This window comes from Puma concolor, chromosome A2 (assembly GCF_028749965.1).
Source record: "Puma concolor isolate L17-30 chromosome A2, mPumCon1.1.hap2, whole genome shotgun sequence".
Classification (NCBI taxonomy): Eukaryota; Metazoa; Chordata; class Mammalia; order Carnivora; family Felidae; genus Puma; species Puma concolor.
In genome coordinates, this window is record NC_141668.1 from 30,258,022 (window position 1) to 30,275,414 (window position 17,393).

The 17,393-nt window shown below is 40.6% G+C and overlaps 1 protein-coding gene across 2 annotated transcripts in view; it reads left to right on the forward strand.

The window, feature by feature from the left end:
* Positions 1-12,723, forward strand: part of AASS (aminoadipate-semialdehyde synthase) — a 65,133-nt gene extending 52,410 nt beyond the window's left edge. For both annotated transcript variants that reach the window (XM_086691404.1, XM_025929608.2), the window contains exons 19-24: positions 2,199-2,366; positions 5,238-5,333; positions 7,434-7,549; positions 8,228-8,316; positions 8,848-9,024; positions 10,158-12,723. In XM_086691404.1, coding sequence (XP_086547530.1) covers positions 2,199-2,366; positions 5,238-5,333; positions 7,434-7,549; positions 8,228-8,316; positions 8,848-9,024; positions 10,158-10,276 — 765 coding nt within the window. In that variant the 3' untranslated portion in view covers positions 10,277-12,723. The remainder of the gene's footprint in view (positions 1-2,198; positions 2,367-5,237; positions 5,334-7,433; positions 7,550-8,227; positions 8,317-8,847; positions 9,025-10,157) is intronic.
* Positions 12,724-17,393: the final 4,670 nt, after the last annotated feature.

A 17,393-nucleotide genomic window follows, 5' to 3' on the forward strand; every position in this document is an offset into this window, starting at 1 on the left:
GCAGCTGACTGACTTCTGATTAGTAAAGTGCTGGAGTATAGTAGTTTTTATTGTCTTTTTCTTTAAAACAATTTCCTCACCTTCAAACAAGCAAACAAAACGTTAGAATTGCTGTAAGTCATAGAAGTGAGATGTGTGTGGAGACCCTTTAAAGGTTAACGTTTGCTTTCTTATTAGATTTCTTTTAAATTTACAATTCTGATAGAAAAAAAATCTGTTTGAAGGCAATGGTACAGAATTGGTCCCCCTGGAAATGTTTACTGTCCAGAGGAGTTTCCTAAGGAAAGTAAATGAGAAGCTTTCCTCACCTCCCTCAGCCTGTCACTCTTGGAGTTTTAGTGGTGCTTGGTGCTTGGTGCTTGCAAACCCAAGCCTTTTAACTGCAGGGATGCCTCCAGGCCTGACGCCAGTCAGCGTCGCCTGTTTCTTCTGGGCCTTCGGCTACCCACACACACACATTTCCGTTTTCTCTCTCAGAGCAAGGCACGTGCAGAACCCATCTACAAATAAACTCCAGGGATCTTAGCAGAAGACTCTTTGGGGTGGTTTTGTGCAGCTGCAGACCCGTGGTGGGAAGCCGTTTCCAGTGGTGCAAGGGGATGAACCCAGTTCTGCCAGCAACGACCCCCCCCCCCCCCCCCCCAGCCCTGATTTGATCACTCCGGGATGTCTTCCATCATCTCAGGGATGATCATAAACCTCGCAAGCTGAAAGAAAACTTTAGTCCTTTCATCAAAGTCAAAGGGAAAAACCTGCATCAGTGCATTTTGGGTGTGTGATGGGGGAGGGGGTGGGTAAGAGGATTTTAGAGTGAAATCAGAAGAGCTTGGGAATCGACTTAATTCTAAGCAGCAGTAAGACCAGGGGGTGGCACTTCTATGGGTTTCGCTGTCTGTTCACACGTCGTCTCTCTTGTAAGTGGACTTCTCTCCTGTTCCCCAGCCCCAGTGCACACCCATAGGTTGACTTGTCTAGGCTGTGAGCTCCTTATGGTCGTTCTAGCACTGCTGCTGGCACTTGGTGGCCATTCAGTAAATGTTTGTTCATGAACCGAGGGAATGGAGACAGAAATTGCAACTTCTTCATCACTCTCCTTCCCTCCACAAGGAGTGTGATCCCAGCACGTACATGGTAGGTCCCCCGTTAGTGCTAGCAGTGACAGAAATGCACAAGACTGGTGCCCGATGCTCTGCGTTCAAAGGGGGATGTAAGTGAAGATGAAGTGAGAACATCGCTGTTGTTTTGGAGCATAGCCATTTATTTATTTATTTTTTTTTTTTTTTTAATTTTTTTTTTCAACGTTTATTTATTTTTGGGACAGAGAGAGACAGAGCATGAACGGGGGAGGGGCAGAGAGAGAGGGAGACACAGAATCGGAAACAGGCTCCAGGCTCTGAGCCATCAGCCCAGAGCCTGACGCGGGGCTCGAACTCCCAGACCGCGAGATCGTGACCTGGCTGAAGTCGGACGCCCAACCGACTACGCCACCCAGGTGCCCCCCCATTTATTTATTTTTAGTTTTTGTGTTTTATGGTTGGTTTATTTTTATTTTTTAAAATTTATTTATTGATAGTCAAGTTAGTTAACAGAAAGTGTATATTGGTTTCAGAAGTAGAACCCAGTGATTGATCACTTAGGTGTAACACCGAGCTGGAGCACAGCCCTTTAAAATTTCCATTGCTTTCAGCTCCCTGAAACCCTAATGGGGCACTCTTCAGTGCCATCTTATCCAGATTTAAGTCGGATTTCATTTTATTTTTTTAAATGTTTATTTATTTTTGAGAGACAGAGTGAGAGCGCACATGAATGGGGGAGGGGCAGAGAGAGAGGGAGACACAGAATCCCAAGCAGGCTCCAGGCTCTGAGCTGTCAGCCCAGGACCCGACTTGGGGCTGAAACTCACGAACGATGAGATCACGACCTGAGGCGAAGTCCCACGCTCAACTGACTGAGCCACCCAGGAGCCCCTTAAGTTGGATTTTAAAGCTGGGGAGAATAATGGCCTTTTGAACTATATTAGTTCAATAGCTTAGGTATGAGATGTCAATTATGGTAGTTTCATTAAAAAAATTTTTTTTTTCAAACCCTCTACTGCTTTCTTTTAAAAATTTGATTTTATTTTTTAAGAAAATAATGCAGATGAGTCCACAGGGAGCACAATATTGTAACCCCATCCGTGCCCTTTCAATGTTCTTCAGGTTGTGAATGTCGCAGGGGGCATCTCCTTTCTTGATGCAGTGACCCCCATGGATTATTTCCCCGGATTAAATTTGGAAGGCTATCCTAACAGAGACAGTACGAAGTATGCTGAGATTTACGGCATCCCATCTGCGCACACTCTGCTGCGGGGGACACTGAGGTACAAGGTAAGCAGCTCTATTGGAGATGAAACCTGTTGCCCGTTTTTGGGTAAGTGAAGTGTACACGTAGTGTTTCTTAGTCATCAAAATAATTAAGACAGTAGGCCAGGCTGGAATCTGTTTTCTCAGGATTCTTTTGACTGAATGTTTTAGGAGACAATTCAAAATGGCCTGAGCTAAGAAAGAATTTTTGATTCATGAGGAGTTTGGCAGGGGGACAGGTGAAGGGTCACCTTAAGATATAGCAAGATTTGGGGCCCAGTGACCTCATGGGGACTCGGTTTCTCTTCACCTCTCAGCTCTTCCCGTGTGTGCTGGCCGCAGTTCCAGGCTCCACACAGTGGCAGGGTGGTGGCAGCATCCCCAGCATTTTTGGTTCAAATCCAGTAGGAATTAAAAAGCATATCTTCATAGCTAAAAATACCATTTTTGTCTCAGCCCCTGGAGTCACTGGGATAAAATATGCCCATCAGCCTTTGCCTTTGCTTCACTTCCCTAAAGCTGAAGATGTAGTCACCGTCACTTTCCACAAAGCAAATCTGAAATGTTTTTTAGCACAGAATGGCGTGTAGATTCTGGGAGCATAAACACAAGTGCCCACCACACACTTATGTATTAATAACAAAAGAGTAGTAGCACATATGACCAGATTAAGACAATCAGTGTTAACAGTTTCCTGGGGCTGTTTTAACGAATGGCTACAAACCAGGTAGCTTAGAACAACAGAAATTGACTCTCTCACCTTTCTTGAGGTCAGAAGCCTGAAATCAAAGTGTGGGCAGGGTTGGTACCTTCTGGAGGTTTTGAGGGAGAAACTGTCCCATGCCCCTCTCCTCACTTCTGGTGGCCGCCTGCAATTCTTTGTCCAGTCTCTGCCTCGGTCTTCATATCACCTCCTGTTTGTGTCACTGTGTCCTCTCTTCATCTTGTAGGGACACCGTTCATTGGATTTAGGATCCACCTTAAATGTAGATTGGTTTCATCTTGAGATCTTTAACTGACTATATCTGCAAATATCCCAAAAAGGTCATACTCTGAGGTTCTGGGTGGATGTGAATTGTGAGGGAGACGCTATTCAGCCCACTCCAACCAGCATCCCTAACATACGTACCTCTCTAAAAATCAGAAATCTGATTCCAGGTCTCGGTGCCCTGTGAGATTTCCTGGTGAGGGCAGAGACGGGATTTGTCTTGTGTGTGTGATCCACCACTCACTAATCTTTTCTCTGGAAGATGGGAGGCACACACGTCCATCAGTGATAACCCCTCCATTTTTGTGTACACTTTCTCCTTGCTCTTACTGTTCACTGGCTGTTACTTTTGCCCAGAACCTGCTCTCCCAGAGATCTTCACACTCTCCTTCAGCTCCTTTAGGACTTTTCTCAGTGATGCTTTCCAAATCATGTTATTAAAGATCACAGCTCCCTCATCCAGGACTTTTCCTGTCCCCCTTCCTCACATGGGGAAGGCATCAGGAATCGGTGAACACGGGTGGTATTATTTCTGTGTGAACAAAGTTCACGTAAGAGCAGAGGTTGTTTGCACAGTGTTGGCACATGAAGTGTGGCTTCTGGTTTGCCTCGTGTCTCCGTGTCTAACTCCTGTTTATTCTTAAAGAGAGACAGTCACTGCATTTCTTACTCGTTAGAGCTTCCTTTACATTTATTGGCACCGAGCACTTGTGTCTCAGCACTTTTAGTTAGGTTTTTATGTACATTTTTCTTAGCTCCTGAAATAGATTGTATGCTCGTGGATGGCAGGTGCCTGTACTCCTCTGAATGTGATGTCCTCACTGACCAGGAATCAAATGAGATGTGGCTGATAGCAACCTATGGTCTAGGAACCATGGGTGTTCGTTCCACAAGCCTGTAAGCACAGCAGAAACTCTAGTCTGAAATGAAGTCATAACATCCTCAGTACTTCCAGATTTCTTGATTCTGTTTTCTTTATTTTGTTCCAGGAATATGAGTGGTCACATTTTGGGGGGTCCGGGAATTAGGATTTTCTGATAGCTTTAGATATAGTCTCTTGGCAACATGAAGACCCAGGAACAGAGAATTGTAAGAGTTTTAATAATGAATAAAGCTCTCAAGGATGTGTATGGATAATGGCTGTTCCCACAGAACCCCAGAAGATGGAAGATGTTGCAGTGTCCACAGCCACGAGGGTCACCATTCAGGGCAATGCCAGCAGCCCTTCAGTAACCTGAATATTCTTTCCAGTATTGGATATGAGACACTATCATCTGAGTATGACAGGGAGGCTTTGGCTACTCTCCTGAACCTGCCTGTTACCTGCTTGTCCTCGCAGAGCCAGCTTGCTGTCACCTTCCCAAGGGATCTTTCTCAGCTCCTTCTTGACACCCCTCCCCCACATTGGTGTGATTTCAGAAGAAGCTCTCTGATTCCTACCTCTCTTCTTACCTCTTCCTGCTACCTACATGCATTAGGATAGTGGCTCTTAATCAGTAGAATGGATTGTCTGCTTTTGGGTGATAATATTCTTACAAGCTCCTTCTTTCATTATAAGAGAGGGAACCTTTCTATTAAATACGATTCTGCTGAACTGAAAGCACATAACACAGGAGGAAATTTGCCCCTCTGCTGTCAGAAAATACCCCTCCCTTGTTACCTAGAAACAGAAGTAAAGACCAAAGTCTTTCAAGGTCTGTTATGTAAACCAGCAGAATTGCTGTGACACTCTTGATTCCCCTCTGAACCTGAAGGTGTTTGCATCCACATACGAGCAATTCAGATGAATACTTTAAGCCTGTTTTCTAAATGAATTACAAAGACAGATCCCTCTTTTCAAAAAAGCTTTTTAATTTTTTTCTTTGAAAGGAAAAATTTCATTTACTACTTCATAATTCTTTTTATAGGGTTATGCCAAAGCTTTGAATGGATTTGTAAAACTGGGTCTCATAAACAGAGATCCATTTCCTGCCCTTCGACCTGAGGCCAACCCTCTCACCTGGGTGAGTGACTCCAGAGTTATATGCTGTTTGCTGTTCTTCAGAAATGGTCAGATTTGAGCTTTGGTTTGGACCAGCAAAATTACCCATTCTGTGGCTTATGTGCAGGAAGATGAACCATGACCCCCAGACCCTCTTTTCTTCCCCTGTTATGGAAGAATGGAGAGATCATGGGCCTGACCCACTGGGCTTATTTCTTACAGCCACTTGTACTACTTGATTGCTCCTTCCACCCTGAGAAGAGATGGATTTGGGCTCTGGGCTCTACCACTTGTCTAACTGGTGACCCAGTGACAGGAATTAAACTTGGGCCTCCTGGAACTGATAAACTGGGAGAGCTACTGGTGGTGTCACAGAACTAGACTCCCCACCCCCAAGTCCCATCAGTTCTATCATTTGATCATTTTTAACCATGAGTAATTTGAGTTTTCAATTATGAATTTATGTCCAAATCTGTGTTGCATTAAAATCTCAGAGTCTCAAGGTCGGAAGGGACTCTGAAGGCTTGGAATTGCATGTAAAGTAGAGTTTCCACTAACTGCCAGGTGTTACCAGTCGGTCATCCAACTTGAACAAATGTGCCCATATTCCAGTAGAAAATGCCAGAAATTTATCATAAGGAGAAAAGGATCAGTATTGCTAACTTTGGTATTCTTGCTAGCTATTGCTTTAGATTCAGTTTTCTATGTTATCTGAAAGCCTTCCAAATCTTTCTTACCTTTCATAAATGTATGTGTTGGACAGGAGTGAGTAAATATATACACAGTGAATTCCAAGACTGAGGCCGTTGGATTGGGAGGGTTGGTACTTGTGAGAAGTAAGTCCACTGACCCAATCAAAGGAGGGACGCAAAGACTCCTTTGCACCCTGCAAAGGGAGCACAGTGAAACGAGGCTTTAATCAACGTTCTTGCAAGACTGGGTGTCTGATGGACAGGCACACTCTGGGCAAGTCAGGGCGGACAATTTATCTCCTAGTGTGCAAGTCCCTCCCCTGGTTCCTCCTTGGCTGAGCACTACAGAGGTTACAGCCTTACCTGGAAGCCTCCTATGCCCATGTAAGGCTTTGCCTTACATTCCTTGAGGTGATGCAGAGACCTCAGTTCTTGGGTGCATGCTAATTGCAAAGCCCGCAAAATTAAGTCCACAAAACAGAGCAGGGAGAAAAATCAGGAATTGAAGTGTCTAAGGGTTTGAGACTCCATTTCAGGGGGGGTGGCTCATACATATTTCCAATAGGTTGTAAACCTATTGTTAACTAGACAGCAACTGCTTTTATTTGGTATTTCTGAAAATGAATTATCTCACTTCTCACAGTAAGGGGGGATGGGTCAGTAGTTTGGTAGCTATAGTTTAGAATAGGGGCTGGTGAGGTATTGGGTTTTTTTGTTGTTGTTGTTGTTGTTGTTGTTTTTTGGTAAAGGGCCAGATTGTAAATATATTAGGCATTATAGGCCATACATACTCAATTCCACCATACACAAATACATAGACAAATGAACATGGCTATCTTCCAATAAAAATTTTTCTTGAAAAAACCAGGTGGTGAACCAGTTAGTTGATTCCTAGTCGAAATTACAACTTTTTTCCTTGAGATTCTGGAAAAAGTCTTGTTTAGAAAGTAGAGAAAGCTATGACTGCTACTTAAGTGTTCTTGCTTTGAAGTTTTATCATCTGCCAGGTCTTTCTCATCTCTTGAACCTACAAAAGAACTCCAGTTGCTTCTGGCAGCTGTAGCAATGAGCCCCTTTCACTTGATCCTGGCCAAAATGGGTCTTGGAGGGTAAGGGAGAACAGGTAAAAAAGTAATGGAGAGGATATGCAAAGGCGAGAATGTGATGGTAAATATGGTACCATCTATTTTTTACTGATTTGATGTTATGACCTATTTTTATTGCTGAAATATTATTTAGGAATATAATTTATTCATGTGTGGGTGTGCAGACACATGTATGCATATATATGTGTTACTGTTTACTATTTCTAGTCCTTTCTAATTTAAAATTTGAGGTGTGTTTGAGGTCAAATGTCTTAATACGATAATTTCTCAGCTGATTTTTTTTTAATTAGGAATTTAGGATTCTGTCTTTATTTTTATAACCAGAAAGAACTCCTTTGTAAACTTGTTGGGATTTCACCCTCCTCCACGCATGATGTGCTTAAGGAAGCTGTCTTTAAGAAATTAGGAAGAGACAATACCCAGCTGGAGGCTGCTGAACGGTAGGCATGCACCAATCAATTTAGCAAAATGCTGGATTATCTCAATATCAATGATTACTTAGTCCTTTGTAGTCAAAGAGAGGTCAAGATGAAACCAGAGATTTTACATTGTCTTTGACTAATTTGCTGCTCTAATGTTGGCCTGTTGTAGAGAGATTACCATGTATTGAGTTCATGTGGGGATAAAAAGCAGATAAAAAGAGAAATTCAGTGGCGATTATAACTTGGGAAATACTTATTTTGAGACACTACTACTTTGAGAACTTTCAGTTCCCAAGAAAGCGGGGATATTTTTTTCTCTCCAGAAGGAGATTCTCCTGGTCTTCTGGAACCCACTTTAAAACTCTCATTCACACAGCTGTGGCATATTATGCTGGTCTCCTTAATGTGGGAAAACTAACCTGTAAATTAATCTCATAAGAAGCTTTGCAACAGCACAGACTAACAGTGTGTCAGTTCTGCTCCAGAGAGCACTGCCCCGGGGAGTCTGGGGATGATTCTGAAGATGAAAACATTACTGTTGTTATTGTTATTTACAACTCAGGAGAGTCCTATAGCTTGGATTATCATCTTGTGGTTCTTCCCTTTCAAGATAAAATCCAAAGAGCTCCCTTCTGCTTCCCAAGTGAGATTATGTGTAGGATTTGTCCCAACCCAGCTGCCTCTTGTGCTTCTCAGGTTGGGCTTACTTGGGGATGAACAAGTCCCTCGAGCAGAGTCTGTGGTGGATGCACTCTCCAAGCATTTGGCCAGGAAACTCTCCTATGGTAGGTAGGCCTTGGGGTGTTAGCTACACATCCCGGAAGCAGCAGCATCAGATGCAGTCAGCACGGCTAGTGAATGGGATGGGAGGCTGGAGCCAAGCGGTAAGTGGGAGGAAGTACGCAAGGAGGGAAAGGGCGCTTGCGCTATTTTTCCAGAGGGAAGAATCAGAGAGCTATCAAATAGGAATGAACTTGGGGAATATGGGAAAGGAACAGATATTAGCTTCACTTTTAATGCATTAGGGAAATGCTAAAGGAGCATTTTTGAGTGAGGAGTGGGTGTTCTATCGCAGTGCCCTCACATCTGTAGCCGGGCTCCTGGGCTACCAGCCTGACCAGAGGAACGTGGGCAGGGTTATCGTTTCTTGAGTTTTTCACTTGGTCTTTGGACTAAAAAGCAGCATAGATAATTGTCTAAGGACCACATATGATGGGAGGAGAAAGTTGTGAGAGCAAAAGGGCAGGAGCAGATGAAATGCAGTATTGGAGTGTAATGATAATGACATTTAGTAATGTCTGTTTATTTATTTTAAGGCCCTGGAGAGAAAGATATGATTGTGATGAGAGACAGTTTTGGAATCAGACATCCTTCCGGACATTTAGAAAATAAAACCATTGACCTTGTGGTTTATGGGGATGTCAATGGTTTTTCAGCCATGGCGAAAACTGTGGGGTTACCCACTGCTATGGCAGCCAAGATGTTGCTTGATGGTAAGTTCCTTCATTGGAGAACTGAATCTGTCTCCATATCATCTCTAAGTCATTCGGTGCCTGGATGTCAAATAATTACTCGTGAGTATGACACTGGAGTTCACTAAAAGTGAGCCGTCTCAGAAGTTGAGTGCTGACCGGGAGATCACGTTGTGGTGAGTAAAAGCCACGGGTTTTGGAGTTAGCAGCTATTTCTCTCCGAGTTCAATCACAAGATGGCAGAGTCATGGGGTGCAAGTTACTCAGTGTCTCTGAGCTAGCACTCTCTCATCTTTAAAGTGGGGATTGTCTTCCCTAATTCAGAGGTTTTTGGTGATGCTGAAGTGAAATAATACATAAAGATCCTACCACATATGTGTCCCCCCCCCCCAGGCAATATTAATTCTTCCTTTCCTTCGTTTTTCATATTTTAGGGGTAGTTAACACTGAAATAGCAGAGGGGATTCACTTTCATATCCTCAAAAAATATAGACCATGTTTTATTATTCTTCATGTCTCAGTATGTTATCAGTACTCAATATTTTGGATTGAGCGAATTCAGATTTCAACCGTCTTCTCTCCCCTTAAGATCATCTATACATTCAGTAAGCACTACCTCTGAATAGAATCCCCCATTTGGCCCTTGTGAGTATGTGAAGGGAATAACGAACATCAAGCACACAAATGTGAAATACTGAGAAAATGTATCTACAATAGCATATCAGCTAATATCAAATTAAACTACCTACTTAGTTCTTGAGGAACCAAAGTTGAAGAAGTGATGAGGAATGAGGTCATCATGGACTTTAAGAAAAGCACTCAGACAGGCTCTTTCAGTCTCCCTCAGAGAAGCCTGTGCCCAAATAATCAGACTGGTTTTAATTCATTCTCTTGTTGTTATGCTTTTTTTTTTAATCAGCAAATAAAGCAGACAAGTTAAGTTTACTTTCCTTTCATACTACTCTTTGTTCTCTGATCATTGTGGCAGTAGTCAATGCAGTTAGACGCATGCACTCTGACCCTGTCCCTGAGTCCCCCTGTGCTTTCAGTCTCCAGGTAACCCCTTTCCCTGTTAATGGTTTGGAGACCCTTGCTGTGGAAACTAACCTTCATAACACCTTTAAAGTGGTAACTACAAATTTATTTTCTTCTAGGTGAAATTAAAGCTAAAGGCCTGATGGGGCCCTTTTCAAAGGAGATCTATGGACCAATTTTGGAGCGAATTCAAGCAGAAGGCATTATATATTCAGCACAGAGCATGATCACACCATAACTGAGAATTCTATCTTGTTGTCTTCCCATGTAGCGTCGTTTTGAACATTTGTGCAACAAACATGCTCGCTAATGTACTACTTTGAAATATAAAGCATGATATTTTTTTTGAGTCAGTCAATGTAATGATATTTTTAAAATATAAGTCTCTATTTTAATATGAAAGCATTTGGAAAAGGAGATGCCAGTAATTACCAGAGAAGTTTAATAATTCTACATGTGTTTTTTTCACGTGTATGTAAAAGTGATGATTGTGTTATATGTTAATTTATTGTGCAGCCTTTTTTCTTATAAGAATATATTTTCCTATCATCAGCAGATAAACTTTTATCTTTTTTGGTAAGAAAAAAATTTTTCCACAGCTATATTTTTGTATTTTTCAAATGAGTCAGTTAGACACTTTTAGATTACTTACCTATGAACCTTTGCAATAGTTCTGTTTTATGGCTTTTTGGTAAAATTATGATTTATCTAGTAAATAACATTTCTTATAGTTTTCTTTTGAGCATTTGGAAAAGTAAATAGGTAAGATTAAATGAAAATCCACATGATCACCTTGTTAGAGACAGAAAAAGCATTTAACAAAATCTAACACCCTTTCATAATAGAAAGACTCAATAAACTAGGAACTGACTTTTTTTAACCTGATAAAGAGCATCTATGAAAAACCCATAGCTAGCATCACATTTAATGATGAAAGGCTGAAGGATTTCCCCTTGAAATCAGAAACAAGACAGTAATATTTGCTTTTGGCTCTTCTACTCAACTTGTACTGTAGGGTCTAACCAGGGCAATTAGGCAAGAAAATGAAATTAAACACATCCATATTTGGAAAGAAGAAGTAAAACTATCTCTATTTGGAGATGGTATGATCTTATATATAGAAAATCCAAAAGAAGACTTTAAGAAAATTATAGAACTAATACTTGAGTTCAGCAAAGTTGCAGGACACAAGATTAATATACAAAAATGAATTGTATTTCTGTATAATTATCAATAAATGAAAACAAAAATGATACTGAAAAAATAATTAAACTTACAGTAGTATGAAAAAGAATAAAATAGGAATACATTGAGAGTCCGGAAATAATCCTCATATTTATGGTCAGTTGATTTTTGAAAAGGGTGCTAAGACAATTCAATAGAGGAAAATAGTCTTTTCATCAAAAGGTGCTGGAACAATTAGATATCCACATGCAAAAAAAAGAATGATGTTGGACCCCTACCTCACAGTATATGCAAAAATTAACTCAAAATGGACCAAAGACCTAAATGTAGGAGCAAATGCTATAAAACTTTTAGAAGAAATCATAGATGTAAGTCTTCATGCCCTTGGATTAAGCAATGGTTTCTAAAATAATTGAAACCAAAAACACAAAGAACAAAAAAGAAAAGTAGATAAATTGGGCATCATCAGAATTAAAAACTTTTGTGCTTCCAAGGATACCATCACAAAAACAAAAAGACAACCCATACAATGAAAGAAAAAATTTTGCAAATCATATATCAGGTAGGCATGGAACCTGTATTTAGAATATGTAAAGAACTACTATAACTCAATAAGTAGACAAAGAGCCCAACTAAAAAGTGGACTAAGGGCGTGAATTGACAGTTCTCCGAAGAAGATATACAAAACCAATAAGCACACGAAAGGATGTTCAACACCATTAGCTACCAGGGAAATGCAAGTCAAACATACAATGAGATACCACTTCATACTTACTAGGATAATTATAATGAAAAAGATAATAGCAAGTGTTTGTGGGGGTGTGGAGAAATTGGAACTCTCATAAACTGCTGGTGGAAATGTAAAATTGTGCAGCCACTTGGGAAGACAGTTTGGTGGTTCCTCAAAAGGTTAAGCATAGAGTTACCATAGGAGTCAGCAATGTCACTCTTAGGTGCATACCCCATAGAAATGAAAACGTATGTCCACACAGAAACTTGTAAACAAATGTTTATGGTAGTATTATTCAAAATAGCAAAAAATCAAAACAAGCCAAGTGTTCATCAACTAATAAATGAATAAACAAAATGTGATATATCCGTACAATGGAATATTACTTGGCAGTAAAAAAGGAATGAAGTTCTGATACATGCTACAACATGGTTGAACCTTGAAAACATTATGCTAAGTGAAAGACACCAGACACAAAAGTCCACATTTTGATATGATCTCATTTATAAGAAATTGTCCAGAATAGTAGATTAGTGGCTGCCTAGGGCTGGGGGTTTGGGGGAAAGTGGTAGTGACTGCTAATGAGTTTGGGGTTTCTTTTTAGGGTGGTCAAGTGTTGTAGAGTTGATTGTGGTAATGGTATCACAACTCTGTGAATATATTAAAAATCACTGAATTGTATACTTTGTGTGAATTACATAGGTTGTGAATTATATCTCAAGTTGTTATAAAATGATTCAATTATAAATAAAACCTTTTCATTTTTGTTCCTTGGGGAAAAAACATTTCCATTTAGAAATATAAACTAAACCCTTGTTTGACTTTTCAGGACTATTCTCATATCCTGGCATATGGAATAAATTCTGCCCTTGAAATAAGGAGGCATTATGTGTAGGGTATATAGAAGTTGAGAGGGGTGCCTGGGTGGCTCAGTCGTTGAGCGTCCGACTTCGGCTCAGGTCAGGATCTCCCAGTTTGTGAGTTTGAGCCCCGCGTTGGGCTCTGTGCTGACAGCTCAGAGCCTGGAGCCTGCTTCAGATTCTGTGTGTCTCTCTCTCTGCCCCTTCCCCGCTCAGGCTCTTTCTCGCTCTGTCTCTCAAAGATGAATAAACGTTAAAAAAAAAAAATTAGAAGTTGAGAAAACATCTCTGCTATTTGAAATGGATCAGAGTTGACTAAGGTTTAGTCCCACCTGTCAAAAATAATATACGGAGATCAATACTAGTACATAGAGACATTTCTGTTATGGCAATTTTTTAACCACAACATTGAGTTCAACATGGTCAATTAGAAAATATGAATGTCACATTGATTCTACCTGCAATCTGGAAGAGTGCCCAGATGGAATGGGAACTAGGGAACTAGCACCTTAGGTGGGTGAGGGAAACGTGTTGAGTGCTCAGTGTAATTACTTTGTTGGACTTCATAATAGCAATGAATGATAAAGGGGGTATGATTGAAGAGCTAGTCTGTTATCTGTGCTGGTGGCAGTGCTGGAAAAGTAAATGTCAGTAAGTTTGAGTAAAGATGGGTGTAATCACACACTGCATTGGCTCTCAATCAGCTTTCCAGGAGAAATTTCAATAACGAAGGTGGTGGTGGTAAGATCTAGGGGTGAATGGGTAGAATATAATTACAAGCGAATGGCTCACCAAGGCATCAGCAAGCCTTTACTATAAAGGGTAGATAGTACATATTTTAGGCTTTGTAGGCCAAAGGGGGTCATGACTTCTCATTTCTGCCTTTGTAGTGTGAAATCAGCCATACACAATACATAAATGAACTGATACGACTGTGTTCCAATGAAACTTTATATTTAAAAACAAGTGTTGGGCAGACGTGGCCCTTTAACTGTACTTTGTTAACACCCTGGTGTTACCATGGTAGTAGACTGAATACTCACATCTTCCAGATCTCTTTTGGCATCTTTCATATAATATCTATATTTGTGTTGTCCAGTTTTCCTTGTCCTAGACAAAGGAGACCCTAGAAGTTCTTCCCCTAAAAGCAGTTTGGTTGATTTTACAACATATGAGCTGCTTCTCCATAAAATAAGGATAACAGTAACTTGCAGGATAGTTATAAAGGTTAATGAGAAAATGTAAGGGTAAAGTCTGGCCCCTTGTAGATGTTGAAAGTTAGTGTTCTTACCTCTTTTGCCGTAACATTTTTGCCTGCCATTTGTGTTAATGAGATTTTAGCTTAAAGAAGTTTTTTCAATCTTTTGGATACCTTTGGAAGACTTCTCAAGGATCCATGCTACTCAAACTGTAGGTATATCTGCTCCTTAATGAGAATCTTAAAGCAGTGGAGCGGAAAGGACCGCAACAATCATTTGGTTCGGTCACTGATTTTACAGAAGAGAAAATGTGTCTCACAAAGTTAAATGCTTGCCTAAGGGGACGAGACTTAATATTGAAGCTTTATTGTCATTTGAAGCCAGTCAAAATATGTACTTGATAAAATTTGGGAAACGCTTTGATTTATAATACCTCTCTTGTGGGTTATTGGGACCACCACTAGCCCATATGGTGCCTCTTTGAGAATTACAGAAAGACACTGCTCTTTCAAGATGCTTCTGTCAAAAATTTTCAAATATGTAATTTATCAGAACATTTTACTACCTTCATAATAAGTATTAATCACATTAAATACATGTCATAATACTTGATGTTTATGATGTGACTAGCTCCCCCTTAGTTGCAGCGCACAATTTGCAGTCATGCAGAGTAGCTAATATTACCCTTATGTGTCGTATAGATTAGCTTTCTTTACAAGGGTTTACGTTTGTTGATTGCAGTGAAACTACATTTACCAGACTTGAAATCCACCGGAAAGGATCCAGTGAGAAAAGCTTTCTGTTTTGGAGCAATACTTGGTAGTCACTGACTGCTAATCTGCTAACTCCCTTTTTCCAATTTTGTTTTAGTCCTAACACTCATTTTTACTCTTTATTAGCAAGAATTATGAAACACAGTGTTGGGTCCTAACTTGCAAGGTTAACAGGTTCTGACCTTCTCCTTTATGTTGTTGGTGTAAAATACAAGTTTTCTGGTGTCTTCCAGTGCTGTGCTGATTGCTAAAGTATACCACATCACTGAATAATGCTTTCATAAACCCTGAGAATCTCACTTCCAGCCTCAGAGCCTGATAAAACAGCATTGATATGGCTCGTCTCTTTGAAGATGATTCTGGGCTGTTGCCAGGCACAACTAAAGCAGCAGCCGAGCACCTGGCTTCAATTCATTTGAAGGGCGTTTTCTTCTAACCAAGCCAGGTTCTTGGTGAAGTTGGCACAGGGTGAAGCAAGTCCCCACACTTGATCAGAAGCCCGGCAACTCTAATACAGAAAAATCCTGCTTATCTTACTAGCAAACTGTTGATAAAAGGAGTTTTTTCTTCTAAGCTGAGAGAAATACTTAAAAAGAGGTAGAAATTAAATGGGAATTGATAGAGGAAAGAAATTGGAATAGGCTGTAGAACAGAGAAGACCAAGAGAAAAGATGAGGGGCACAGATTGTTAAAATACTATAATAATGTGTTTTGTTTTTTTTTTTAAAACCTTAAATATTTTGGCTGACACAGAGTGGTTCCATTTAATTTCTGGTGTGTGAAATTTTAAATTTAACCATTATGCAAATGGTTCAGTATGTAAGATGTTTAACAAAGATAGGCTTTGAACATCACCTTTATCGCTAAAGAATCCAAACGTCCTCACCTGAGCTTCTGAGTATGTATACACCCACCTACTACTAATATTTCTGTTGGGATATGTCCCAGTATAGATTTAAGAGTTTAGAGTATAAACTAGGGTTTCTCAGTGGGGCCACTCTAGGGACTTTCCCCCCAAAGTAGTTCTTCGACCTGACTGCCCATCTCAGGAAACGGCAACCACTGTCTTCTTTCTGTTTAGGATGTAATCCTTGATACTTTCCTTTCTTTTACTCCCACATTCAGCAAATCAGGACTTCTTCCTCTTCTCCGCCGAATCCATCCTCATCCATGCTTGGACTTCATCCTTGTCTTTCTACCACGTATAGCTCGTCTCATCCAAGGTCACTGTCATCTTGTATGTGGATCATTGCAACAGCCTTTTACCTGGCCTCCCTGTATCCAGAATTACTTCCTTGATGTCCGTTCTCCTCACAGCAAACACATTAGACACATTGGTCTTTCAAAACTACAAATATGATTATGATATTTCCCTAATGTACCTACTGATGGGTATTTTCTGGGACAACCTACTTGTACTTAACACATTGTCTCAGCGGCTGCTTCTGTGGGAACTCTAATATTCCAATGTATTTTTTAACACCCATCATGAGGCCTGCGGCCTGGCATACAATGGTGTGTGTGTGTGTGTGTGTGTGTGTGTGTGTGTGTGTGGTATAGTAGTGACACATTTAGAAGCCTGGTGGTAAAGTGTGGTAAAGGTGGAAGTATAGATAAGGGAAGGTTGTTATAGGCTCTGCCTGTATATAAAACAGTTTTGCTATCTTTTAGCATTAGCTGGTAATGCTGAAGAGGCACTCTTCACATTTCTCTTTCGTTTGTTGCTTCTTAGAGTGCTTGTTGAAATTTCCCCAGAGCATAAGGGTGGGTAAAGGGCATCATTTTGTGATATTTGAATCAGCCCCAACTATCACAATCATTGGGTCACAATAGATTGAAATTATGTCATGATCAATAATCCAGGGGGCTGGTAAGATCAACTTTGTGCTTCTAAAAGATTGTTTTGGCTCCAGTGTTGAGAGGGACTTGGGAAAGGGTGAGAGAGTGTGATATTCAGAGGCCTCTGTTGTAGTTGAAGAATAAGAAGGTACTTAAAAAAAAACTGAGAACGTCATTTAGACACGTCTCCAGGCTACTGAATCAGTTATTAGGAAGAGGAAACATAAACCATGCTAGGTATTAAAAGAAAGGCACACAAGGCAGTAGGAGCAAGATCTTATACTCATAGCTGGGGCCCACGTATTGGGAAGCTTGAATCAGGAGTACTTGGTCTTCCCGTCACGGCTGCTATTGGTTCTCAACTCAGTACACTGGAGCTCAGCTGCCCACAGGTCTACAATCTTCTTCCTTTGACCAGTAGGGTCAAGGAGAACAGGAAGATGGCCTCTGCCTTATTTCTGTATTCCAAATCTTGTGTGACAATATTTATAGAGTGGCCAGAGAGTCAAGAAACATAGGCAAATACATAATAAATGGGTTAATATTATATTACAGTGCATGGTAAGACAATATTGTCTATGTTTCCAGACTGTGGCTCTCTGTATTTGGTGGAATGTAATTCACCCCCACAACTCTAGCTGCAAGGGAGTCAGGGGACCATAGTTTATAGCTTTTTGGGCTTTGAGGTTTAAGAAGTGTTCTAATTACTATCCTGTGTAACAAACCACCCCAAAATGGAGTGGCTTAAAACAAAATTTTTGTTTTAATT